A 26,138-nucleotide genomic window follows, 5' to 3' on the forward strand; every position below is an offset into this window, starting at 1 on the left:
CAATTACTTTTTCTATTGTTGCAAAAAAAAAAAAAAAACAACATAAACGTAGGCGTTTTGCTAGTAACTGAAATAAAACGCATCACCTTTAGTAAATACAAGTAAACAATAATGACAATGCATAAGAAACATACCTTTCATTAAAACAAAATTCAAACTGTTACAACATTTGCTTCTTACATATACTCTCTGGACTAAAATTAAAAAGACGAAGCAATTAAAGTTTTGAACAATTCATAATACAAATACATTTTATATCATGGCCTTCAAACCAACTACCGTCATCAAATCCACGGCTGCAGGCATATTCACAATTATAGCAATGGCTGCATTCGCATCTGCATCCACTGGTTTAGCTCAATCTCCTGAACAAGACCGCTACCTCAACCAATGTCTTGGGAAGATATCTTCAAGGTGTGCAATGTATGCCACAGCCGAAATGTATCACCATGGGCCGCTGAAACAAAACGGATGTTGTCTAGAAATTTATCACATGGGACAAATTTGTCTTAACATCGTGACAAGGCATGTGATAGAATCCCTTGTTCCCAAACTTGAAGCTACTCAGAAACAAGGCCTTATTGAGAAAGCCACACAGATATGGTATCTTTGTGTCCCGGTTTAATTTTTTATAGATGAATGACCATTCACCATTCGAGTTATACTAGTAGAATTGTGTTATTTAGCTACTTTTTTTTATTTCTTGATATTGAACATTGTAAACAATAAAAAGTCATTCCGAGTCAAGTTTGGCAGCAATGTTATCTCAGTAATAATACTAATGGATCATGATCATCTTTTTCCAGTGGAGAATGTCTTATGTGAAAAACACAAATTGGATGAAATTTTATATACAAAAACAGATATTATATAGAAGTTTTTTTTTGTTTCTTTTCTCGGATGTTAGGGGCAAAGACACTTTTGTGTTGCAAACCTCAACAGCTCTTTTACAAAAACTCTCTTCGTTTTCCATACATACATTTTTGTTGTTGTTGGCCTTGTGTTCATTTATACAGTTACATTGATGTTGGGACCGGAGAAGTTCTGCTTTTCCGAACTGCTGCTTCTTTTTTTACAGCTTGAACGTTAAAAGCAGTTTCCTGCGGCGTTTTTTTTGGTTTTACAGACAGATGATTACAGCGGTTACTATTACGAGCAGCTTCGGTGACACCCTTTTGAAGTTTGGACCGATGCTAGCCGAAGCTGTTTATGAACAGAATAAAGATTTGAGATGAGTAAACAAATCTACAGATCTTTATGTTGAGAACAGAAGAAAGACTTACATGGAGTGGGAGAAGGTGCAGGTGTTTTCTCACTGTCTGGTCTTGACTCAGGGGAGATTCTTGCTGGAGGTGGGATATGAGCAAATACTACATGGGGAAGTGGGCTAGAAACTGGAATAGCAAGATGATGACTTGGCGGTGTATGGTTTGGTGCTGGTGCGTGTTGCTGAGACCGGTGTGGTGCAGGAGTTGGTGTTGCAGAGTGATGGTTCAGAGCATCGTTTCCTTTCGGTCTCCCCCTCTGCTCGTAAGGGCAAGGAGGTGGGCTTCTCCGGTGTAAATGCAAGTGTTTAATTGGCGCAGATGCAGGTGCAAGGCTCTTAGCTGCAGGTGAAGGTTCTGGAGCAAGTTCCTGATGGTGGTGGCGATGACGATGATGATGGTAGTAGTGTTTGTGGGTTTCAGGTTGAGGAGAAGGAGAAGGAGCTAATGGTTTGACGGGTGAATGTGGTAAGATTGAGGAGAGACGGACTTGCTTAACCTTACCAAACACTGTGTGGTTTAGGCCAAGGTTTTTTGAATGGGAGCTAGTGATAGTTTGAGCAAGCTGCTTCAGCCTTGATGAGGTTCCGAATGTGAGCAGAACAGAAGAATGAACTATAGTAGGAGGCGCCAACGTTGAGCCTCTGGAGTTTGACAAGGTTATGTACAAGTTCTGCAGTTCAAGCAAGATACAACTCTAAGCTTCTGAATCATTAGCAATAGACTGATCTAATTGAAATGGTTATACCTCATAGGAAGCCAGGTTTATACCCTTCTTCAGCTGGCTAGTGAGCTCCTCGAAGTTAGATTGAATTTGGTAAATAGAAAAGTTTAACGTGAAGTTGAAGAGAAGCTGAGCTTTCTGCAAAGGGAATACAGGCTGGGAAGGGATCACAGTGATGCCTCCTGGGAACTTTAACACCTCAAAGAAGAAAGGTTGGCCAAACAAGGATTCAGTTAACCGGAAAGACAACTGGTTTGTTACCAAAGATACAAAAGCTGCCTTGATTAGACTCTCAATCTCTGTAGGTATCTTAATGTTCTTCTTCTTGGGGTCGATTGCAAAGATAACCATTGTTCTGTTTAGATTCCCCCAGCGTTCAAGGGTTAATACCACAACCTGGCTCAGAAAAAAGGAAGCATAAGTTAGAGAATGATCAAACATTGTATACAATAAAAAATCTACAGCTTAGTTACTTTGGTCATGGGAAAGCTTATTTCATCAGTGATATCATTCTCAAGCTGCAACAGATTGTCTTCCAAGAAAGAAACTGGTTTTTCGACATCAAAACTTGCCACTATTCTGTGTCCTGCAATAGAAACAAACACCAAAAAGGAGACGTATCATGACCATATATTATAAAAGAAATTGCAAGGAGAAAGTTACATAATACAAACTAAAACAGTCCTAAGTGTACCAAAGCAAATGAACTAGGCCTACCTTGTTAATTGATTATACCAACTAACCAGCTTTGAGAATAGACATAAATGGAAACAAATCATTGCTTTTTTCATGAAACATTATTGAAACTAGATTCATTATTTACATCACCAACACTAAGTAAACAGTAAAGTTAGCTTCTTCAGCACAGCCAAGCTTAAAAAACAACATTCTAAGGAAGGAAACACTTACAGAAAAAACTCCACCTTTTAAGCAGTGTTTGATTACAATACTAAATATGGAGTTCATGGTGTAATCTTAATAAACTCGACAACAAGGTTTTACATATAATTTTATAGATAACCAATAAAGAAAACGCCTAAAAATAGCCAATTCTAAGTCCAAAGTCAATGTAAACATATACACACATTCCCCTACATCATCTCCTCAAAAACTGAAACAAAATCCATTAAAAAAATCATCAAAGGGTTGTCATGTTATAGAAAAAGATTCGAGCTTTATGACAGCTCATTCTCTCATTCAGGTGGATCTGCATCACTCAATTCACGAAGATGGAGATCGAAAGGTTTGATTTTTTTTAATATACCTTTAAACCTTGGATCGAGATCTAGATCGTCACGATCTGATAACCCGAGGAATGGAGGCAGCCAAAACACGGCGGAGAGAAAGACAGCGGCGGAGAAAGCAAGAATCAAAACGCATCTGAGACTAAAGCATCTTGAGATCCGAGCAGAACAACAACAGCTAGAGCATCTGCTTCCTTCGTTGTTCCTAGCTGTATCGTTGTTCTCTGGGAGATTCTGCTCCTCGTCGCTGTTCTTCCCCATAAGAAACAAAGATTCATTCACGAGATCCTCCGATTGGTTTTAGATTCTGCCGCCGCACCCATCAAAAGGCCGGCTTGTTCTCTCTAGATTGAAACCAAAAAGTCTTCAAATTTGTGAAGGGAGATGCTTCAGAAGCGAGGAAGATCGACGGAGAGGAGAATGTGGTGGGGCTCAGGGTCAGGGAGACGGAGGAAGGAAGGAGTGAAGTAGCTTTCTCTCTCTGCAAATGACAATAGGAACCTCTTGTCTTGTGTTCTGTCTGTAGCTTTATCTTGTAGCTTTACATTTTAACATTTGTTTTAGTAATTTTTTATGTTCCTAGAGCAGTTGTGTAGTACTAGTGGGAACCTCGTGTCAGTTTCAAATTCGAATTTTCATTCTTTATTATTATTATTATCTTTTTTTAGGCAAGCTAAATAAAATAATAATATTGTATGAAAAAACAATGAAATAAACAAAAGAAAGGTAGAAAATATAACGGCAGAAAGATATATAAATGGCATGAGCATATGCTATTTTATATGTAATCACGATAATGTTACTTAATTAGGACGAATGTTATTAAGGGTACTAGATCGTTTTCCGCGCTACGCGCGGATAATTGGTTTTAAATCTAACAGTAGATTATGGTGTATGGACACTAATTTTTTGAAAGCATGCGGTGACTTTAGTTGTTTAAATGTTACATGAAGATTCTTAAATCCTTAAAAAAAATCATAGTCTACATTTTATTTTACTTGAAAATAGTGTTTTTTAATTCATATGCGGATATTATGTACTATATTATTTTAGTTTATTTTTACTTATAAAAGATTTTATTGAATATTAAACAGATTAAAACAATAATAGAGAAAAATAGCTCTCCATTGCTGTGTGAGTTTAAAACAATATTTTAGCTTGTTTCTTCATTTTGTTGTGTTAGTTTTTTTTTCTTGACTTTTATATATTTACTCTATTAAAATAGAGTCATTCTTTTTATCTACTGGTTGTCATTTAAATTAGGACTATTTCTAGAGTTTTACAAATAATAGACACCATATAGTTGATTGAACCATATTAATTAAATTAAACCAACACGATTAGTATGTGTAAATTAAATTAAAAAATGGTGGTTATCTATGGGATAAGTCTTAGGCTTACTTTTGCTTTTAGGACAAATTATATGGTTTGATTTTTGGGCTTAGTATTAAGGAGAAAATTCAAAAAAATTGAATAAACTTTCCACCTTAATGAATCAAAAAATCAATTACTATTTTCAGGCCCAAAGGTGTTTAATATTTTTAACAAAACAAAATTATCCATTATTAATCACTTATTTAAATCATGTAATCTAAAATATGTTAATGTATTTTTTATTTTAAGTAACAATCACTCTGTTTTGATAATTTTCAAAGTTAACTTTAAATAATTTATTGTTTTTTCTTAAATAATTTACTGAATTAAAAAAAACTTAAACGTAAAGCAAAACCAAAAACCAAATCTAAAAACTAAAAACCAAAATCTGAAAACTCGGGTTATTTTTTTATTTACAAAATAAACTATTGCAATTTTTTAAAACAAATTTGTCATTTTTTCAGTTTTAAATTATATGTTCGATTATTTGAGATTTGCTTGTTGGTAATATCAGTTCAAACTAACTCAGCAGATCTAAAAACTAAAACCCAAAAGCAAAATTCGAAAATAAAAAATAGAAACTTAAAAACTAAAAACCAAAAATCTAAATCTAAAACCAAATCTAAAAAAAAAAATGAAACTAAAAACTAATGCAAAACAATCATCACCACAAATTTTGGAATTCTGATTTTGTACCAAAACATACTTTAAATGAAGACAAAAATTAATTATATAAATTTTTAATCAAAAAAAATTTTGCTCTTGAAAAGCGCAGATCAAAATCTAGTTTTTAATTAAAGCTTTACTAACTTTTCCGGTTTTTTATGGCCTCTAATTGTCTGAAGTTAGTGGGAACAGTTTTAAGATGGAAAGGTCATTATAATTGTTTATACTTTTTATTTTATTGTGTTTACGTGTTTCACAGAAAGAAACGTATCAGAAATTTTATTTTTCTGCGTTCATATCATTTGGATGTACATAAAATTTGAGACTTCAAAAATTTCATCCTCCAATTTTTACGTGTTGGTGGTCTAAATTTATTTTATGTATTCATTGTTGTCCAATGAATTCAAAATGGTTAAAACTCACAATTTGTTGTGTATTTTTTAGGAAATTGTATGGCACACACCATAGGAAATATAATACCAAGCTGAGCCACCGAAAACATGATTTATAGTTGTTGTGCACTCAAACCAAGCAATCTACAACAATATATTAAAAATTATCAGAAGTACCCATGAATATCATAATAAATTAGTAAAAAAAAGGCAACTCTTGTACCTTCGCATTCTCATGTTTGCATTCTCATGTTTGATGTAGGAGAATAGTTCAGCTATAGTGACTGCCACAGGCTTAGTCACAATCTCTGCATTAATCTTCCAAGCAATATCCGAGTTGGAGCCCAACCTGAAAAAATGAGAAAGCCTTAATCATGTCAGTACTGGAGTTGGAAGAAAATATATCTCAAAACATAAATACATACCAGCTAAGATAATCTCTTGTTGGTTGGACATCAGTGTCCATAAAAACCCGTGAAGATGACATAGTAGTCGAGCAAGGGTTCCTGATGTTTACACATGAATGTATCAGTAATCAGATTCAGAAAACGATAACAAACTCTATATATCACAAAATGATAAAATTAAAGCTGGATATGCTAACCTCCAATCCGTTTTGGATTCAATGTGGTGACTAAAATAGCACTTGGAGTCCTCCCATATGACTTGTACTTCAGGCAGAAATCTGCTGCAGCTTTGTCCCATATGTATAGTTTCATCAATGGTCCGCTATAATATTTAAACTCAAATGTTAAGATAAACACACATACAAAATGTCGATATTAATGGGCAAACTTACCTACGTGTCTGCACATGAACCCTCAGATGCCGCTTCTTTGCTATATCAACTCCGTTAAGGATGGGACAGTCCGTCAGAGGCTGCTCATTGACCAACTTCATGTGTCCAAGATAATCTGAAATAGTAAGAGTTGAGTTTGGTAATTATCGAACTTATACTCTTTAAAAATAACAAATGTATGTCTATATAGGTTAAGTTCGGTGAATATCCAAGTTATACAATAATAATAACATCAAAACGTATGTATACTATACTAAAACTTAACCCACAGATTCATGACTAAATAAATTCATCAGTTGTTCACAGACTGAAGACTTAACCTCAAGATTTAAGAGTAAACCCCAACTGTAGCTCAATTGACTCCTACTTGCGAACGACAATTAGATAGAGGACTTACCATAAAGGTCAACCTTGAGGTCACAATTAGCTTCAAACTCCTCGTGGCTACGGAACCTGAACCAGTCTTCCTGAAAAGGAACCGGACTGTCCTAAAGAACCGAGAGGACAAAGTTCAAAGCTAACGAAATGGTGACACTATGATCAGCGACACTGGACTGATCTTTGCTTCTGGACCCGTAAAACTTGTTCAGTAAATAAACAGAACCTGCTTTCAAGTGAGGCATATACGTCTCAACCGTCCTGCTAAGATAAAACCTTGAATAACCGTTTCCTGACAACCAAACAAAATAGAAGATTAAAAGTGTTACTATGACAACCATTATCATGAGATGGAACAACTTGATGCATTCGTTGATTTAATAAAAAGTAATAAAATTTTGAATGGAATCAGTTGCTCAGACCATCATATGAAAGGCTTAAAACGAAACTAAGATCAGATAAAAAAACCACATCCTGGCCATTAGCTGGAGTAGGACGATGAGAACGTGCTTATCTACAAAACAGAGAGATCGATGAACCTGTGCTATCTACAAAACAGAAAGCTCTCTATAAAAAAAACTGCTTGCGAGCTGTAGCTTCTATTGTGACTTGAAGATATACGTTCACTCAAGGAACGAACAAACTTCAGGAATTTACCAAATCAGTTGCCAAAGGTTCGTCAGCGAAATAAGTGAACAGAATTTCCATGGAATTCCCAAGTTCTTTTCAATGATCCAACAAACCTGAGAAAGAATGGATTAATAGAAACTATATGTCACTAAACAACTCAGTTGGCATTATACTTTAGATAAATCAAACCAAAGTTAATAAGATCAAGCATCCAAGTATTCATATGAGGTTGAAATATAAAAGAAAGTACTGTTATTTTTATGTAGGAGTATGATAAATAGAAATCACTCTATAGAAGTACATCTTGCCGAGATGGATTGCAATATGATTCATATATTTCATAGCTCTCTTATCATTACGTAAATGTTACTATATCAACCGATCAATAGAAGACGGACCTGCTCGTCAATGAGGAGCATCTCCACGCCAGTGAGTGTCTTCGTGTTTGGGTTTCGAGCCTCCCAAAAATGTATCAGACGAAACCGTAACTCCTCTTGATGTGGGCGCATTGTGACATCTCTGAAGAACATCACATCGTCACCGTGCGCGGAGGAAGATTGCGATCTCGGAATGGCAGAGGAAACAGCGGTTTTGCCGTTTGGTTTGATTGCAATCTCGGAAGCTGCAACGGACTTCCCGGTAGGTGTCTTCGAAATCGCGGAGGAGGAAAGGATCTTCCGTTTTGGCTTCCGATAGCTGGATACTGGAGATTTGCCGGTGGATTCCATTGCCGTAGATTTTTGAGAGGATATTATCGATTTTAATCGGAGCAAAATATGAGAAAAGTGTTTTATAGAGAGATTGATAGAGGGGAAGACGAAAGAGAACCTTTGAATGAGCTATGATTACACGAAGGTTTGATTAGAGAAGATAGTGGAGAGGTGGTTCGTCTGATCTACGAAACGGTTTTGGGGAGATGAGGAATGGAAAATGAGAAGTAGGATTCGACGATTATGTTCAACATGCCTAAATGATGAGTTTATGTTTGACAGGCCAAAATATTAAACAGACCGAATTAAAAATTGAAGCCCACAACCACAATAATTCGTATCTGACGTGGACAATTAATAGAACATGAGTGGATGAATATAATTGTCGACGTGGACAGGCTAAGAGGGGTTTATTAAGCACTTTTAGTATAGTATAGATATATCTTGAGTTTATGAATTTTATACTAGCTTTATTTTAAAGATTTAAGAAAAAAAGGGTTTATTAATTGTCAGGAAATTGTGTAATTATGCTATTCTCTCTATAAAACAATGCAAACAAGTATGTTAAGCAACGAATAGGATGTTTTTGTTATTGTTGTTGTATACAAGTCTCACATACTTTTTTTTGTCAGCTGCTATCTAAGCTAGATCAAGTGGTGGTCAGACGAGTTAATTCACCGAGTGTATACAAGTCTCACTTCCGTCTGACCGGGTCTGATTTACATGGGAAAAGATATAATCTTTATTCTTTATTTATTTTGTTAACGCATTCGGCTGACCATTTCTACTCCGAGAAATATGAGACAGGCTCACATCCTTGAAATCCTCATGTAATCTCTGGAATACTTCGATTTCTATCGCGAATGTTGGTCATTCCACCGGGTTTGTAGTCATATCCACTAGGTCCGAGCAGTCCGTCTCTAACCATATCGAAGTTATCCTCCTGTCTCTAGTACATGTAGCTGCCCAAAGTAAACTTTCCATCTCAGCACGCAAAGCTGAGAGGTTCCTGCTGCACGCTCGTAATCCAAAAGATTCAGAACCCATTTGATCCTTAAGACTCCACCCTAAGCCACTTACACTGCCATTATCGATCCATGGCGCATCAATTTGACAGGTAGGGATTTGGGGTATTCAAGGGGGCACTGTTTCAACCTCTATAATAGGAGGGTTGCCATGATCCTCGTTTGCTTCCTCTTTTTCATTAGCTTTCCTCCAACATTCTACCTCAAGAGACGTATGTTGGAGAGTGTCAATCGTGGATACGACTTTCCCATTAAAGAGTTTATCGTTCCTCGCTTTCCAAATGTACCAACAGATCCATGGGAAGGTGTCGAATTGTGGTCTCAGTAGAGCCATCTCTTTTCTCATCCAAAACAGAAAGTTCATGTTTTGGTATATAGATGTACTCGGGAAGTAACCCAAAAGGAACCTATAGTCCATAAAAGCCCAAACCTGCAGGTCTGGGGGGCATTCAAAAAGAAGATGGTTAATCGACTCCACTGGGACAACACATCTAGGCCAACTCCTATATGTGCCCAAGTGTCTGTAAGTGAGCCTCTCTGCCGTCGCCACACAGCCTGAGATATCATGCCACAAGAAATGCTTCATCTTACTTGTAGCTTTTATCTACCACACATGGCTCTGTAGGCTCATGATACTCGGTTCTAGAACCCCTTCTTGCGTAAGACTCGGCTTGATCGATCAGAGTAGGTCATAACTGGTTTTAACTTAATACACTCCTAATTTTGTGTGGTTCCAAACATATCCATCCGGAGCAAGAGAGCGAGATAGTTTTAGCCCAAATATCAAAAAGATATCATATGGGTGAAAGAATTCCCGCAAAAGTTGTATATCCTACTCCTTGTATCATTCCTAATAAAGGATTGAACAAGAAGTTGGGGTAGTCTGTAAACAATGTGGTCGGTAGGTCTAGGTGCTCGAGCGACTGTGTCTGGAACCCAAGACTCACTCCAAACCCTCGCTGGAACCCAAGACTCACTCCAAACCCTCGTATCTCGATCCATACCAATTGTTTTCCGTAAACCCGATATGAGTAGAGGTTTTGTTGCCATGATACTATGCCATCCATATGATGGTGAGTATGTTCTTTGATCTTCCAAAGGGAATGTATGATTGTAGTACCTTCCTTTTGAAATACGTGCCAGTAAAGAATTCGGGTAATAAATTAGTCTCCACAATTGTTTTGCAAGAAGCGCAGTCATGGAGATCACGAAAACCTAGTCCCCCCGAATCCTTGGGGGTACATATCTCGTCCTATGCTATCCAATGTAAACCTCTGCCGTTCTGTTTTGAGTTCCACCAAAAATTAGAAGTTGTGCTCCTTAGTTTATCGGAAATGCCTTGTGGAAGTAAGTAACACGACAACACAAATATCGGAACTGCTATGACCAAGTGTTGACTCGCCTATTGAGCCGTTCTTGAACAAAGGAGAACACTTTCATCTTCGAGCCACAAATTTGCTCTGATAATCTTAGGTACATACCCATGCCTCCTTCAGTAGAAAAGTCCATGACATTTTTTATATCTTGTTTCAGAGAAACATCCACTCGGTTTCCAAAAAACATCAAAGATTTTGCCACATTTAGTATTTTCCCGATGCTTTTCTATATATGTTTTGAAAAATTTCTATGATATCTCTGCATTGGCTTACTTCCGCCTTACAGAAGTGCAAAAAAAAAAGAAAAGATGTGAGGTCCTTGGGCTCACTCTTGCAACACGAAGGCTTACTATCTTTTTCTCCGCTTCTGTTTCGTTCAGGAGCGAGATCAACGCATCTGTACATAGTATATGAACAAGAAAAGAGAAATGAGGTCTTATTGTCTCAAACTTCTCTTTGATTAGATTTGCCTTCTAAATTTGCCATTGATTACAATTTGATATGTAACCGAGGTGACACAACAGAGGTAAATCAATCTCTCACGGACTTATTCACTTGAATTCAGATTAAAACACGATAATGGTACTAGTTTAGATCACTATTTGAATATTTGAGTAGGTGAAAAGTAAAAACAAATATGAAAAGTAAGAGATAAATATTAAAATGGTACGACAAGTAGATAAATATTAAAGAACAATAATTTTTTATGATGGGAAACTGTGTAGAACTTGGAAGTAAACTTGTTCAGAAGAAAAAGTAGTTATTTGACAAAAAAAAAAAGTAGTTGTGAAACTTCGATCACGGAAGAGAAACAAAAATAAGTTTTTTTGTTTTTTTGACCGAAGACAAACAAAAAGAAGTAGAAAAAGAAGTTTTTATTTTATTTTTGAAAGCTAGCAAAAAGAAGTTAGGTCAAAGACTTTTGTCACTTTCCCTCTACGGCAGATATCTTGTGGCTTAAAAGCTTCTTCTTCGTCGGTGACAATTGAGTTTTAAGATAGAGCTAGTTTCACGACATTTGTCAGTTGTCTTAATTTCTAAACCATGTGTGGCTGTAATGCTATTTACTGCTCAGTCAATTGCAAACCATGTGTGTGATCTAGATAATACCATTCATGATTTACTGCTTATTCAACCAAAATCTCAGCCTTAAGAAAAAAAAACAAAAGAGGTCAAAACTCGAATTTCTATTGCGTCCTATATGATCCAACTTATATTTCTAAGAAAATATATATAGCCTTATAATTCTTGTGGAACATACATAGAGCTAGACATTAAAATTAGAGATTCCAAGAATGGTCAAGCTTTGCTAGCTGCATGAGTCCTGCGTCTATCATATATTTCCCAGGTTCCGGTATAATAAGAGCAACGTTATCGCTGACTCTTAGCCCAATTTTTTCCCTAAATCCAATTAAAAAAAATTAAGAAAAGACAGAAGTCCAAGAATCGCCCCTTGCGTAAGGCCTGGAAGGTCCAACAGGTGTCACCAAACGAGAGGATGAAGAAATCGGTTACGCGTCTCTTTCGATCATCTCTTTCTCTCTCTCTCTCTCTCTCGAAAGCTCTCTTTGACGAAAGGAGATTCGACGTCTCCTTCGGTGACTTTTCTCGGCGACTTCTCCTTCGGTGTCTCTCATCGGCGACGTCTCCTCCAGTGGTTCTTCTCGGCGACCTCTCTCTGTGGTTCTCCTCGAGGCGACAGAGCTCTCTCTCGGTGGCTCTCTTGAAATTGAAAGGTAAGCGGTTGTTGTGTTCTTGACTATGCATGTCTTCGATTAGGTCTGATCTGTTGTTTTTTCTATGAAGTTTGTTGGTTCTCTCTCTCGGTGGGTCTTCTCCTCCAAGCTTTCCCACGGTGGCTCAAATCGAAGCTTTCACCTCAAATCGAAAGGTAAACCGGTTGTTCTGTTGTTTCATTATGCATGTGATTGATTATTGTAGTTTGTTGGTTCTGTTTGTTTCACCTAGAGTTAAAAATTTGATGTCTTTGATCTCTGGATATGTTTAGCTTGTTCTTCGGTTTTAATTTTAGTTTTAATTAATACGAATGGATCAAAGTTTCAATCCTTGCTCTGTTTCTGTTCTTTGATTTGTTTTCGCTTTTGATTATGTCTTTCTGTTGGTCTGAATAATTTTTTGTTTATGTCTTTCTGTTGGCAGATAGAAGGATCAAAGTTCATCGAGCAAAGGTTCAAACAATTCAGGAGTTCACTGCATAATAAGGTTAGTGTTACTCTTAACTGGTTCTGCAAACTAAAATTTGTTTAGGTTGTGGTTAGAATTGAATCGACTGTAATTAATGATTTGGTTGTGTGATAAATAGAAGTGATGGCTAGCTAGAATTGATTAAGGCTTAATGTGATGAAACTTCTAGATAAATGTCAACACGTTTTTGTTTGTTGGTTGTCATGAATGCATCTTCTCTTCCTTCTCTACCATCTATAAACACTCTTTCTTCCTTCTCTTTTTTATCATATCCTTCATCTTCCTTCTCTGTCATCTATAAACACTCTTTCTTCCTTCTCTTTCTTATCATCTCCTTTATCTTTCTCTCAACTTCTTCTCTGTATGGATTTTCAACAAAGCCAGTCCTCTAGCTTTTTACATTTACTAAACTCTCAAGTGCCTCACAATGACAACCCACCTCAGTTTCTTAGTTTTTCACCTACTCCAGACGTTGGAGGATCCGCTTCACGTGCACAAACTGGTGAGGACCGTAAGCAAAGGTGCAAGTGGTCAATAGTTGAAGACCTGGTCCTCATCAGTGCATGGTTGAACACCTCCAAGGATCCCGTAGTTGGGAGTGAGCAAAGGGCAGGAACCTTTTGGAAGAGGATTGAGGCGTATTATAATGCAAGTCCCAAGGTGGTTGGTTTGCCTAAAAGAGAGAAAAATTGTAAGCAGAGGTGGGGGAAGATAAATGAAGGTGTCTGCAAGTTTGTAGGGTCATATGACGCTGCAACAAAACAGAGGCCCAGTGGCCAGAGTGAAGATGATGTTTTGAAGGCTGCACACGAAATATTCCTCAACGATTACAAGGTCAATTTCTCATTGGAGCATGCGTGGAGGGAGCTTAGGAATGATCAGAAATGGTGTGGTACTTATGGCAATAGTCAATAAAGCTCGGGTTCAAAGAGAAAGAGGGTGGGGAAAGAACAATCTTTTCAGTCATCAGCATCTATGCCCAGTGTCAATCGAGAGGATGAAGCAACGGCTAGGCCTATTGGTGTGAAGGCATCCAAGGCGAAAGCTAAAATATCAGTGGGAGAAGAAGGCAAGAATCTGCAAGATTTTCAGCAAATGTGGGAGTTAAAGGCGAATGACATAGCAGCAAAGGAGAAGCTTAGCCAGACCGTACTGCTTGACAAACTCCTTGCAAAAACAGAGCCGCTTAGTGAGTTAGAAGTGGCGCTTAAGAACAAACTGATTAAGGATATGTTATCTATGTAATCTTTTAAACTGTCAATGTTATCAGTTGGTTATCTTGTTTGTGGCGCTTAAGACTGATGTGTAATATAAGTAAATCTTCCTTTGAAATGAATATTAGTAGTTTGATGTGTTCTAATACGTTCTTATCTTGTTTGATGTGTTCTAATACGTTCCAATCTTATTTTTTGCTTTTCAGGGGATCAAGTCACACATAGCCAGAAATGGAACCAAGAAAACGGATTGTTTGTGGCCTCTCAGCAAGAGGAATCATACCGCCTCTCTCACAAGAAGATAGAGATGATGATGTTGCGCCTCTCCCACAAGAAGATACAGTCAAAGTGGTGGAGATATCAGATGAAGAAGAAGAAGATATGGTGGAGTTATCAAGCGAAGAATACATGAGCAATATGAGATACTTGATTAGGGTGGAGGAATCAGAAGATGACATTGAACCTGAGTTCAGAAGGATGCTTGAAAGGATGCATGAGGAAGAGAAGAAGCTGAGAGAGGAGAAGTTCAAGGTGTTGAAGTCGGGAATCAAGATAGAGAAAGGACAATCCTCTAAGGGTGATGGTAACAAGAGGAAGAGAAGAAGGTGAGTGTCTCGTCTTGTCTTGTAGTCACGGACAAGGTCAGTGTGTTGTTGTGTCTTGTAGTGTCGGACAAGGTCAGTGTGTTGTTGTGTCTTGTAGTGTCAACGCTTTGTGTCACAGATCATGTACTCTTGTGTGTTTGTACTCTTGCATCTTTGTACTCTTGCATTATGTGACTTCTATCATGTGTACTCTTGTTTGATGTGTATTGCATCATGTGTACTCTTGTGTTTTGTAATCTTGCATCATGTAACTTGGTCTCTCTAAACCAAACGAATCAACAACTCACATATCTCTATATATCTCTCGGTCTAAATCAAAGAAAACCAACAACTCATCCTTCTCTCTATATCATTCTGTATAAACCAAACAAACTCATCAACTCATCTTTCTCGCTATATCACTTTATAGTGAATCTGTCTAAACCAAACCAAAGCAACAACTCATATTTCTCTCTATATCACTCTCTATACCAATTTGTCCAAACCAAAGCAATAACTCATCTCTCTCTCGATATCATTCTCTTTAAACCAACTCATTGAAATCTCTTCTCTCTCCATTTATAATAAAATCTTCTTCTCTCTATTTTCTCAAACTCATCTTTATATATAATAAATTCTTCTTCTCTCTATTTTCTCTCTTTGATCACTAGTTTATAAACCTCTTTAATCACCATATATGGCTTCTTCTTCTCAAAACAATTTAGATGAAGCTTTTGATGATGCTTTTGATGATGCATTTGATGAGCTCTTTGATCAACATTTTGATCACGCCTTTCACAATTTTACCATTCAAAGTGATCAAGAAGAACGAAGAAAGAAAAGAAAAAAATGAGCTTATATCGAAAGACACCGTGAAGAAGGGCATTTTCGTTTATGGAATGATTATTTCAGTGAAACTCCAACGTATCGTGAAAATTTCTTCCGACGACGTTTTAGAATGAACAAGCGACTGTTTCTGCACATTGTTGATCGACTCTCCAATGAAGTTCAATACTTCCGGGAAAAGAAAGATGGTCTCGGAAGGAACAGTCTCTCTCCTCTTCAAAAGTGTACCGCAGCCATTCGTGTCTTGGCGTATGGTTCTGCAGCTGATATGGTCAACGAATACCTCTGGCTCGGTGAAACAACAGCTCGGTTATGTGTGGAACAGTTTGTGGAAGGTATAATATATTTGTTCGGCGATGAGTACTTAAGAAGACCAACACCGGCTGATCTTCAACGTCTACTTGATGTCGGAGAGCGTCGTGGGTTTCCCGGGATGATAGGAAGCATCGATTGTATGCATTGGGAGTGGAAGAATTGTCCCACCGCTTGGAAAGGGCAATATTCTCGTGGTTCGGGTAAACCAACAATCATTTTAGAGGCGGTCGCTTCATACGATCTCTGGATATGACATGCGTTTTTTGGACCTTCAGGTACATTAAATGATATCAATGTTCTTGACCGTTCACCCATTTTTCATGACATAATAAACAGTCAAGCTCCGAATGTCACTTACTTTGTCAATGAACGTGAGTATCGTATGGCTTACTATCTCACCGATGGTATTTATCCGAAATGGGCAACTTTTATCCAATCTATTTCTATGCCACAAGGGCCGCATGTAGTTTTATTTGCTCAACGTCAAGAAGCTGTCCGAAAAGATGTCGAGCGTGCTTTTGGAGTCTTGCAAACTCGCTTTGCCATTGTTAAAATCTGGCGCTGTTTTCGGATAAAGTCAAAATTGGGAAGATTATGAGAGCATGTATCATACTCTATAATATGATAGTAGAAGATGAACGAGATGGATACAGTCTAGTTGATGTTTCAGAGTTCCAACAAGGAGAAGACCACGAAAATTCACATGTTGATTTCACGTATTCTACAGATATCCCTTCAGACATCACAAATATGATGGACGCTCGTACAAGAATTCGAAATAGGCAAATGCATCAACAACTAAAAGATGATTTGGTTGAACATATATGACGTAGATTTGAACATGATGACGACAACAACTGATCTCGGATGCTTCTTTCGAATAATTCTAGTTTATTTAAATAATCTTTGTTTTCATGTTTTTATTCACAAATCTATGTTTAAAATGTAATTTTTTTTTATGTTTTATTTAATAATTTTTTTTTTTAAAAAATAATAATATTAATTTATTTTTAAGAACCCCAAAATAAAAAACTTGTAATGGAGACATAAAAGTCTCAAAGTTCTTATCTTAATCTCTTAAACACCTTTGCTCCTTAAATATTACTAAAAAAACAATTAAGAGTCCCCTAATGGAGTTTTAGGATAAAGGTGCTCTAAGCTTTTGCAGTTTTAGGATAAAGGTGCTCTAAGCTTTTGCAGATACAACAATAATAAAAAAAAAAAAAAAAAAACAGATCAAAGTTCGGTTGGCGCCAGCAGAAACATACATTCATTCATCTATAAAACAAGCATAAATTGTTTTAATACTAATTCAGTAACATGCTAACATGTGTGATATCTATAATCCATTAAATTAAAAAACAAAGTTGATAAACCATAATCCACATAAAGATAAGATCTACCATTAAATGAAAGACAGCAGAATAAGACAAAGTGTTAGAACAAAATACGAAAGACCAAAGTGAGATACAAAGGCTTAACCAAGAGTTAATAGTCAAAAGGCCATCCACTATAACCCATATTGGATTGTTGTTGCTGATGCTGGTGATGATGGTGATGAGTATACTGGCCTTCTTCTGTATTGGCTTTGTTGTTTGTATCTCTGCGGTTTTGTGTAGAGCTTGCGCTAGACGAGCGAAATGGCCAGAGACTGGAGAAAGGGTTCCTTCTTCTACTGGTACTTCTGTTCTGATCACTCTGTGTGCTTGAAGACGAACCTCTTGATGGTAACTCTTTACGACAAACAGGGCACGTATTATGCTGAACCAGCCACGGGACGATACAGTCAGAATGATACACATGTTTACACGGCATCTGTTTTGCTTCTGACTTCAACTCAAACTCCTCTTTGCAAACCGGACAGTGAGAGTCTGACGACTTGAGATGCTTCTGTGTGATCTTGATTGTTGGTAATGCATCAATAGATGATTTCGCTGCAGGTGGTGGACCTCTATGGTGACTAATCCCTGACGAAAGCTGCTCAATCAACTCTTCAAGACCCGGTCCGTAAAAGTAGTCTCCAGCATTGGTGTTGTTGCCACGAGTGATACCAATGGCTGGTGACCCGTTGATTAAAGCTTCCACTGCAGTATGATTATTAGCTTGGCCACCAAAGATCAAGAAAGGAGCTATACTTGAAAAGCTTTCACGGTCGTAGCTTCTTTTCCGCTAAACGGCTTCTCATAAAAGCTGAGAAAGCTTCCATGAGATCAAACGTTGGATCACGCTCAACATCTCTGTGAGCTCTAAGCATATCTAAGGTGCTACTATGAGGCGTTACATCGATTTCCTCGACAAACCCTCCTCCACAATAGGGAAGAGAGAGAGTCTCGACCACGAAGGTAAACACCACGTTGGCATCTGTGACACCAGTGTGTGTTTCGACCACTAGACATCCTCACGACAATCTCCCTACGGCTCAGGTACGAGTTAATAGCCCTGCAAAGATCAAGTAGGAGAGCTGGGTCACCAAACCCATGCTAACTTGTTAAGTTGGTAAACCAAAGAGGCTTTGGCCAATGCATACTTTCTAAGCTTATCTCACCATACAACAAAATCAAAATGTAATTTAGCAAACAAAAAAAAAAAACTTTAGAAACACCTGTTTCACCAAAACCTCCCTCAACAAACTCAGGCCTTCTAGAACATTCTAACACATAATGCATCAGCATTAAAAGTTTTCAAACCTATCCGTGATCAGTCATGATTCAACCACTTTCGAGCTAGCTAGAATATTTCTAAATGAGCCATACAGAGATGGTCCTGAGCATATATAGCCAGCCTAGTGAAACATTAACAAAATGTCCTCCAAAATTTAAGAAATAGTTTACACAGAAATTGCTTCCAAATTTACAAAAAAAAAAACTTTTAAAATTTGCACCATTTTTTTTTACAAAAAAAAAACTTTTTTTTGTAACAATTTACCAATTTTTTTAAACTAAAATTTTACTAAATTGTTTAAAATCTCCCTAAAATCTCGAGACAGCCCTAGAGCCATACTGTATCCGGCTGCATTGAAACAGAAACCACGAAGTAAGAACAATGCAAACGATCTATAGCAATCGAAAAATCTCTGATACGAATAAGAAGAATCAAAAACCAGATCTTAAATCCTTAATGCACCTTATATGCAAAGAAGTTTTGAGCAAATCAGATCCAATGATCCAACTATACAACAAGAAAATGAATTTCAGCGACGAAATTACAAAAAAAAAAACTAAGATTCACGACACAGTAACTTAGATTAAGAGAAACAAACTCAATGAGTTACGTACCTCACATGGATCCGAGAAGGAAGACAAGATACCTCTAGAGAAGATGTGATGAGATTTGACGTTGGAGGAAGAAGAAGAAGAAGAAGAGAATGAGAGCGAGCCTGGAAGAAGAATCTCTCCGTCCCACTCCAGCGAGAGAATATTGACTGTTAAAAAGAGTTACAAGGAAGAAAAAAGTACCTTATCCTTGGTGTTATAAAGAGGCTTTGTCTCTGTGTGCTCTGTAGTTTAACTACCACGTGTCTTGTTATTAAGTATTAACCCCAGTTTTATCTGAACTAGGATAGTCGCACCTGCGGCATATTATTTAATTGTGATCTAAATTATTAATTTTTGTATAATTTTGTGGTTTGTGTTGTAGGATTTCATGTGCAAAAAATGTGTATGATCACCGCTACAACTCTGTTTACCACTACTATTATTCCGCTCACTTCTAATCCGATATCACCACCGTTAATCACACACCATCAATTTTATCAAATTTATTGCCAACGGGAGATCTGTTCTTTCCTTTTGATTTTTTTTGTTATTGATTTTTTACATTTATTATGCAATGAAATATATGAAGATTTTTAATATTTGTTATAATTTAATTAAAATAATTGTTTTTTTGTATAAATATATTACATATATTGATATAACTATATTCATAATTTATTTTTTTAAAATAAATGATATTATATTTCGGATTAAGATAATAATATTTAAATTTTTAATATTCATTTTAATTTATTCATATGTATGTAAATTATAAAGATAAGAAATACAATTTTATATTTATTTCAAACTAATTTAACTAATGTTATAAACATATAGGTTATGGTATTTATTGTCGTTTTTGTTATTGTTTCTTGAATAATATAAAACTTTGAAAATATTGAAAATATTTATATATGTGTATAATCAAATTTATTATTTTTATTATTTGTTAGTAAAGTTGTGGTTGAATATCTAGTTATGATTTAAAATTACAGTTGGTTTCAGTTTTAAAATGTATAAAATATTAAAGTTTCGTGTAAGACTGGTTTCATTAGGTTATAAACTCACACGTGTGTTCTCATTATCCTATGAAAATTTGAAGTCTCGTAATGTTTTTTTTTGGGAAAATTGTTTTTTATAGCAAAAAAAAATGATAACAATGTCCATTTAGACTAATCTCATATACTTTATGTCCCATTAGGCTAATTATTTTAAATAACAATAATACCCTTAAAATTGTAATTTTTAAATATAATAAATAATGGGTGCGATCAAGTGGGATCGATCGATCCGAAATTACAAGGTCAAACGGATCGATCGATCTTGATCATTATGCAGAACAAAAAAACGCGGAGCACATACTGATATACTTGGTCCATTTCACTCGATCGGCAAAGGTCGATTTCATACAGATCGACCGATCTCGAATTATAGACCGATCGATCCGTGGAAGCATATATATGAATCATGGTAGAAATAATGTGAAATTATTGTGAACAATCAATGGAATAAAGAAGACGGCGTGAGAAGAAGGTTGCCACTTTTTTTTGTTTTTTTGTTTTTTTTTAAAAAATCGTTTTTTTTAAATATGAAAGTGAATATTCCCAAATATTTTGTTTCCATATTTTTAGGAACTGATTTCTTATCTGTAGAATACAACTAATATGTAGAAATCGGTTTCTACAAGTTTTTATAATTATAGTAATGTGTAGATTTTGATTTCTACATGTTTTAGATTTAAAGTAAATCTGTAGAAGTTGGTTTCTACGTGTTTTAGATTTATATTAATGTGTAGATTTTGATTTCTAAAGATTTTAGATCGGTAGGTTAAGCGTGGAATGTGTATTCTAAATATTTTTAGAATACTCTTATTTACGTAGATCACGTATTCTATACATTGCAGATTCAATGAAAAAAGTGGATTTCGTTTTCTAATTCGTAGAATGTCATTTCTACTTTATTTAGAACAGAATCTATGATTTAAACATTTTTAGAACTGAAAAAATACCACTAAGTTCATATAGGTATTTTATCAATAATTATTATTTTTCCAATTTTTTTTGTTTGTAAAACTATTTATTAAATTTATTTTAAAAATAGTAAAGGGTATTATAGGCAAAAATGACACGAAATATATATTAGTCTAAGAAGACATAGTTATCATTTTTTTGCTCTAAAAAAACAATTTTTCCTTTTTTTAGCTTAGCTTATTTTGAGCTTTCTACCAATCCACACTTAATGGATTCGAATGAAAGAGTGTGGTTCACAAAGAAAAAAACAATAAAAGACTTTTCCAATCTAACCCATTGAAACAAATAATTAATCGGTGAAAAGCAAAACTCATCATCAACCTAATTTTAATTTGGAAATTCTTTACTCCACCGTTAAAAACACAAACATAACACAAATATCTCTCTCCCTCCAATGGATTCGTCGAATCTTCATTTTTCCTAGTACCCTCTCTCCGCCTCCTCTTCAACTCCATTTACTTCCTCCGCCTTGAAACCTCAACAGAAAAATATTTCTCCTTGTAAGTTCATCCTCATCATCATCGATATATCCTTCATTCTACTCCTACTCATAACCTGTAAGCCACCGTGTCCAGATCCTCCCACAACCGTCACAATACACCACACCAATCTCATCTGGAGACTCTTTCCTCTCCTCCAATCGCTCAGATCCGCCTCGCATGTAACGCCACATGTGTCTCACACCACTGCTCCTCTTCACAAACGGGTCGGGTCCCTCCAATCCTAAACCGGTCCAGATGATCTACTCGGGGATCTCCGTTTACTTAGTCTCAAATCCGGCCAGTGAAAAATCAAATCTGTTATGTACTGCTCACCGAATTGACGGACGTCACCGCTCTGGCTTACCATTACGATTGCTTATCAGGTCTTCTGACAACAACACGAAGCAAGTCATTGACACCATCTCGTTAAACTCACCGAATTTTTCGGAGAGCTTAAGATTGAGAAGCTTAAATCGATGAATTCGAGGGTATAGAACATACTTTTTTATAGTGGGAGATTCAGAAGAAAGAATTAATGGGAAATGCATTCAAGGAGAAATCGGTAGGAGTGGAGAGGTTTTGTTAATGCGTGGGATAAGACGTCGCTTGGGTTCATTGAGCTTCTGTAACGCCTGAATATTAATAACGCCTGTGAGATGAATAGGTAAAGAAATCTGGTGGCGATAAGAGTCGATGGAGGCTACGGAGAATCCGAGGTTGGATAGTTTACATACAAATGAAGTAGAGAAGAATCGAGACGCGATCCGCCGAATTCAAACTCAGAGCAACGAAAGAGATAATTAGGGTTAGCTCTATGCTGACTTATGCGCAGGGCCGAACGTATCAAACCCATTTCATCGAACAGGCCAAAACAAAATAAAAGCCCGGTGATTTCATAAATGATGCGCCGTGTATTGTAGTGCGGGACATGTGTCGGCTCGTCAGTGTCCGAATTGATGACGTGGATGGCGACGTGGACCCCCTGGGAGAGATTCAAGCTATACTTTATATATAAAGATTTTACAGTAATGCCACTCTGACGGTTGCTGTCTTTTTTTCACGCTTTCTTTGCTTCTGGCGAGAAATTACCGTTGTTCCGGCCATTCGGACCCTCGAAATTGAAGAAGCTAGTCATCAGATCATCCGGAAAAGGCTCAAGTTTGTAAGTCTTAAGTGAAGTGAAGCTTTAGAGAATTAGTGTTGTATAGACTCGGTTAGAATCAGAAGGTTACATTAAGTAGTGGCTCAGTCTCACAGGTCAAGGGTGTGGGTTGACACACGTATGAATGACTATAAGATAAAGTCATTTTGACCTTATTATCTTAAGCTAAGCGAATCATCTTTGTGCTTAAACTGAGAGAGTGAGATTAGGGTCCATAGTTCATTTGTATTCGGAACTCGCTTGTGGCCATATATTATTTGCTAGTTCAATTCCAGCTCCAATGAGATATAACGCCTTTTTTCCTTAGTTAACGGAAGAGTGCGGTGAACATTGAGTGAACAAATCGTCGTGTTCTTGTTTTGGTTCTTAAGCTCTCGATGGTTTTATCGGAGTTAGTTAGATCAGGTTTGCTCATGTTCTATCTTCAAAAATTGGTATCAGAGACAGGTTCTCTCGCCTGAGCTTGGTTAGATCGATAGAAGACGAAGCCGATTCAAGATGACGACTCACCAGTTCGCGATGACGATGTTCAACGGATCGAGGGATTTCTCGATCTGGAAGAAGATGATGTACACAGCCCTCAGCGTACAAGGACTCAAACATGTTCTTTCGGAGACCGCCGAAGATTCCAAGACAATGGAGTCAAAAGAAGAAGACCCAGAAGAAAGAAGAAAGAAAGATGCAAACGATGTAGCAAGATCAGAGGGAGATGAGAAAGCCATGAATCTCATATTCATGAGCGTCGGTGATCAAGTTCTAAGAAAGATTGACAAGTGCAAAACAACACTTTTATCTTCACAGAAGTTTTAATGAAAAGCAGGAAAAACAAAAGAGGACATACATAGATAGTGCTGAAGTTTGCAAATCAAATTTGTCCCGTCTGACCGGTTCCGCCCCAGTTCTAGTTATTTTTTTATTCAAAAATTATCAATGCATGGGCTACATCAAGAAAAGATTAAATCTGCATCTACCTTGATTTAAATTAGCAGATTATTCATGATATTCATGGATAATAGTAATAATTATATAATTATTTATTTTTGTATATTTTATTAAAATATACAAGAAAAAAATATTTATAATTAATTTTTTTATAAAATTTAGTGTATTTTATTAAGAAAATGTTTTCTTTTATAAAAAAATTATTTAATTTTAGGTATTGACAAGTATCCGCTATTTAAATTTGCCTGATCCTACATTCAATCCACATTAGCGCCTGCAATACAAATATTTCAAATGGGTCAACCCGTATACCCACCCCGTCGTGGGGGAAAACCAAGTGGAGTCTGCAGGTAATAATAATTAAAATTTCTAGCTCTACAGATATGCATGCGAACTTCACCTAAGCTCTCCATTCAACTTTCTATCTTTGCTAAAAGGTGTTCCATCTTTTTGTAATAATGTAAAAATAAAAACTATTAGTCGAGAACCTTGCGATCGAATGGTCATGAGAAGGGTTTCTGACGCCTAACATGTTTCAAGTTCGATCTAACCTGCCGCATAAAATTAAGTCACATTTGGACACCTACACGTATATGGATCTTTGCTTACGGCATATTTGCAAACACGGAGAGAGAATTTATCTATGAAATGCACCTCCTTTGAAAATTAGACTGGATTTTCAATAGGTCCGTCATACTTCCAGATGAATCAAAAATAAATAAAAATCATTAGTGATTCAATTTTGTTAAGAAAAATATGAATTTTTACTATGAACAGTAAAAACACTTCATTTAGGGAGTGTTCTACTTCAAATAAAAGAAGTTTTTTTTTTAAATTTTTCATTGTTTAATTAATTCAATATATTACTGTTATAATAGCAATGGTAAACTATAAAAACATTTTAACAATTAACGAAAATTACATGAAAAAATAAAGAAATTAATAAAATCTAAAATTTTATTTAAATGACTTATTATAAAATATAATAGAATTTATTGAAAGCACCCTAAGATAATACTAAAACATATTTTATTCAAAATAAGAGAAAAACTAAAAATATCATTTATTAAAAGTTCAAATCAGGAATTGGTTCAGTTAGTTAACCCTTTTATTTTTGGATTTTGAATATCTTAAAGTATATTTAGATTTTTTTGAAACTTTTACATAATTTATATAGATATCAGAATTCAAACTTAACACACATAAATCAGAACCCAACTCAAACAAAAAGTTATAAAGACCCAAATAGAACTTAGATTTTTAGCTTGAAAATCCGAAACATGAATAGACCTAAAAATATCCGAACAATACCCGAAGGGATATCCAATCACCCACTCCAAATCATATTATTATAACAGCTTAAGTGAAGATTTTATAATTAATTTGATTGGTCCTAAAATGTGAAATGATTAAGATGATGTGTATTGATGACTCAAATGTGATTCAGTGCCTTATAGGATTAAACTTGCCAAACTGGATGATTATACTGATAATTAGACAAAAAAAATTGATTTAAATAAAATAAAAACCTAACTATTACCAATCCAATAAATTAGTCAAATATTGTATAGTAGTCAAATCAGTAGCCAATTATTATATAAATATATTTTGAATAAAAATATATATCAATATCTCTTTTATTTAAAACATATGGTTTTGGTAAGTAATTTATAATAATTAAAGAGGATGATAATTAAGAAAATGTAATTAATAATTGTAGAAGAAAATACATATTTTTGGTAAGTAATTTATAAAACAAAGACATTGAGTCAACTTAATTCTTTAAAACATTGTCATTTCTTACATTTATAAATATAAAAGACTAATGCCTATCGTTAAACAAATCAGTTAAACAAACTAACAGTAATAAATACAGTCTTTAAAATCATTATAGCAAGAATAAGAAAGATGAATCCTCCGCCTAAAGTAATAGGTAAGGCAAAGGTACATTATTCAACAATAATAGGTAAGGCACAGGTGCAGGAGCAGCAGCAACAAAAACAACAAGATCTTCCTCGTCCTTCTCCATTCGACGAGTTGTCTGCAATTTTTTATCCTCCAAAGCAAGAAACCTCAAGACTTGGTGGTGGTTCCACTGGAGATCCCTCTCTTAAGTCCAATGTGTTTTCAGGAGGATCGAGCAATACCGGTTTAATAGAAGAGATCGTGAAGGAAGGAATGAAAATGAAGAAAAACATTTGATTTACTATGTAATTTGAGTGGAATTTTCGTTTTTACCTTTTCATTATAAATAAATAAATGAGATGACATTTGTAATATCATGATCTTTTGATTATCTATCGTAACAATGATGTTTTTACCTTTTCATTATAACAAATTAAGATGATGTTTTTAATATCATGAGCTTTTGATTATCTATTTTAAAATTCCATCTTGAAACAATATTTAATCTAGTTTCGTTGATTAATTAACCTAGTTGAGAACCTCGTATATTTTTTCATTGAGGTTGGAATTCCGTTATGAAGGTTAAACAGCCACGTCGAGATCCTCAATTAGTAAG

General features: G+C 35.8%; 3 protein-coding genes and 1 long non-coding RNA gene across 4 annotated transcripts; 2 read left to right on the forward strand and 2 right to left on the reverse strand.

The window, feature by feature from the left end:
- Window positions 1–78: 78 nt before the first annotated feature.
- Window positions 79–647, forward strand: BNAC05G07740D. The gene has a single exon (XM_013892037.3). The coding sequence runs from the start codon at window positions 260–262 to the stop codon at window positions 623–625; it is 366 nt and encodes a 121-aa protein (XP_013747491.1). The 5' UTR covers window positions 79–259; the 3' UTR covers window positions 626–647.
- A 170-nt stretch (window positions 648–817) lies between these two features.
- Window positions 818–3,790, reverse strand: LOC106445226. Its single transcript, XM_013886742.3, has 5 exons — window positions 3,254–3,790; window positions 2,463–2,575; window positions 2,014–2,385; window positions 1,284–1,938; window positions 818–1,203 (listed from the first exon to the last, which is right to left on the reverse strand). Exons 1-5 carry the CDS (start codon window positions 3,492–3,494, stop codon window positions 1,121–1,123), a joined length of 1,464 nt encoding a protein of 487 aa, XP_013742196.1. The 5' UTR covers window positions 3,495–3,790; the 3' UTR covers window positions 818–1,120.
- An 8,595-nt stretch (window positions 3,791–12,385) lies between these two features.
- On the forward strand, window positions 12,386–16,075 carry LOC125585166. Its single transcript, XR_007322094.1, has 3 exons — window positions 12,386–12,474; window positions 12,744–12,806; window positions 14,209–16,075. It is a non-coding gene; the product is annotated as an uncharacterized LOC125585166 (long non-coding RNA).
- A 988-nt stretch (window positions 16,076–17,063) lies between these two features.
- LOC106445225 (E3 ubiquitin-protein ligase RZF1) lies at window positions 17,064–19,010 on the reverse strand. The gene is given in 3 exon segments (XM_013886741.3): window positions 17,064–17,910; window positions 17,912–18,061; window positions 18,063–19,010. Coding segments are annotated over 3 exon segments (906 nt in total). The 5' UTR covers window positions 18,144–19,010; the 3' UTR covers window positions 17,064–17,235.
- Window positions 19,011–26,138: the final 7,128 nt, after the last annotated feature.

Source organism: Brassica napus, chromosome C4, assembly GCF_020379485.1.
Source record: "Brassica napus cultivar Da-Ae chromosome C4, Da-Ae, whole genome shotgun sequence".
In the NCBI taxonomy this organism is placed as follows: domain Eukaryota; kingdom Viridiplantae; phylum Streptophyta; class Magnoliopsida; order Brassicales; family Brassicaceae; genus Brassica; species Brassica napus.